At 74.9% G+C, this 331-nt stretch overlaps 1 protein-coding gene across 1 annotated transcript in view; it reads right to left on the reverse strand.

The window, feature by feature from the left end:
• RPS6 (ribosomal protein S6) overlaps positions 1–276 on the reverse strand; it is a 5,193-nt gene extending 4,917 nt beyond the window's left edge. The window contains exon 1 of the mRNA XM_009274294.1: positions 193–276. Within this exon, the coding sequence (XP_009272569.1) occupies positions 193–198 (6 nt within the window). The 5' untranslated portion in view covers positions 199–276. The remainder of the gene's footprint in view (positions 1–192) is intronic.
• Positions 277–331: the final 55 nt, after the last annotated feature.

Genomic DNA, 331 nt, shown 5'->3' on the forward strand with positions numbered 1-331 from the left:
GACACTGGGTCCCCCGCGGCCTCCATGTCGCCCCGCCAACAATCCGCTCCCATCCGCCCCACAGCGGCGCTCCAGCCCCGCCACCAGGGACCATCGCCCTCCGCCAGCGGCCCCGCACGCAGCGCCGGAGCCATTTGCTGCGGGGGAACCCGAACCCTGCGGGGCGCGGCCCCGGCCCGCCGCGCGCCCTACCTTCATCCTCGCCACGCCGCGCCGCCGCAAGAAAAGGCTGCACTTCCGCCCGCAGCCCGCACATACACCCGCCAACTCTCGCGAGAACGGCGCCGCCCGTGCCCCGCGTGACCTGGGCTACCCAATGGCGAGCGAGGGT

Source organism: Aptenodytes forsteri, unplaced genomic scaffold, assembly GCF_000699145.1.
Source record: "Aptenodytes forsteri isolate BGI_AS27 unplaced genomic scaffold, ASM69914v1 Scaffold46, whole genome shotgun sequence".
In the NCBI taxonomy this organism is placed as follows: Eukaryota; Metazoa; Chordata; class Aves; order Sphenisciformes; family Spheniscidae; genus Aptenodytes; species Aptenodytes forsteri.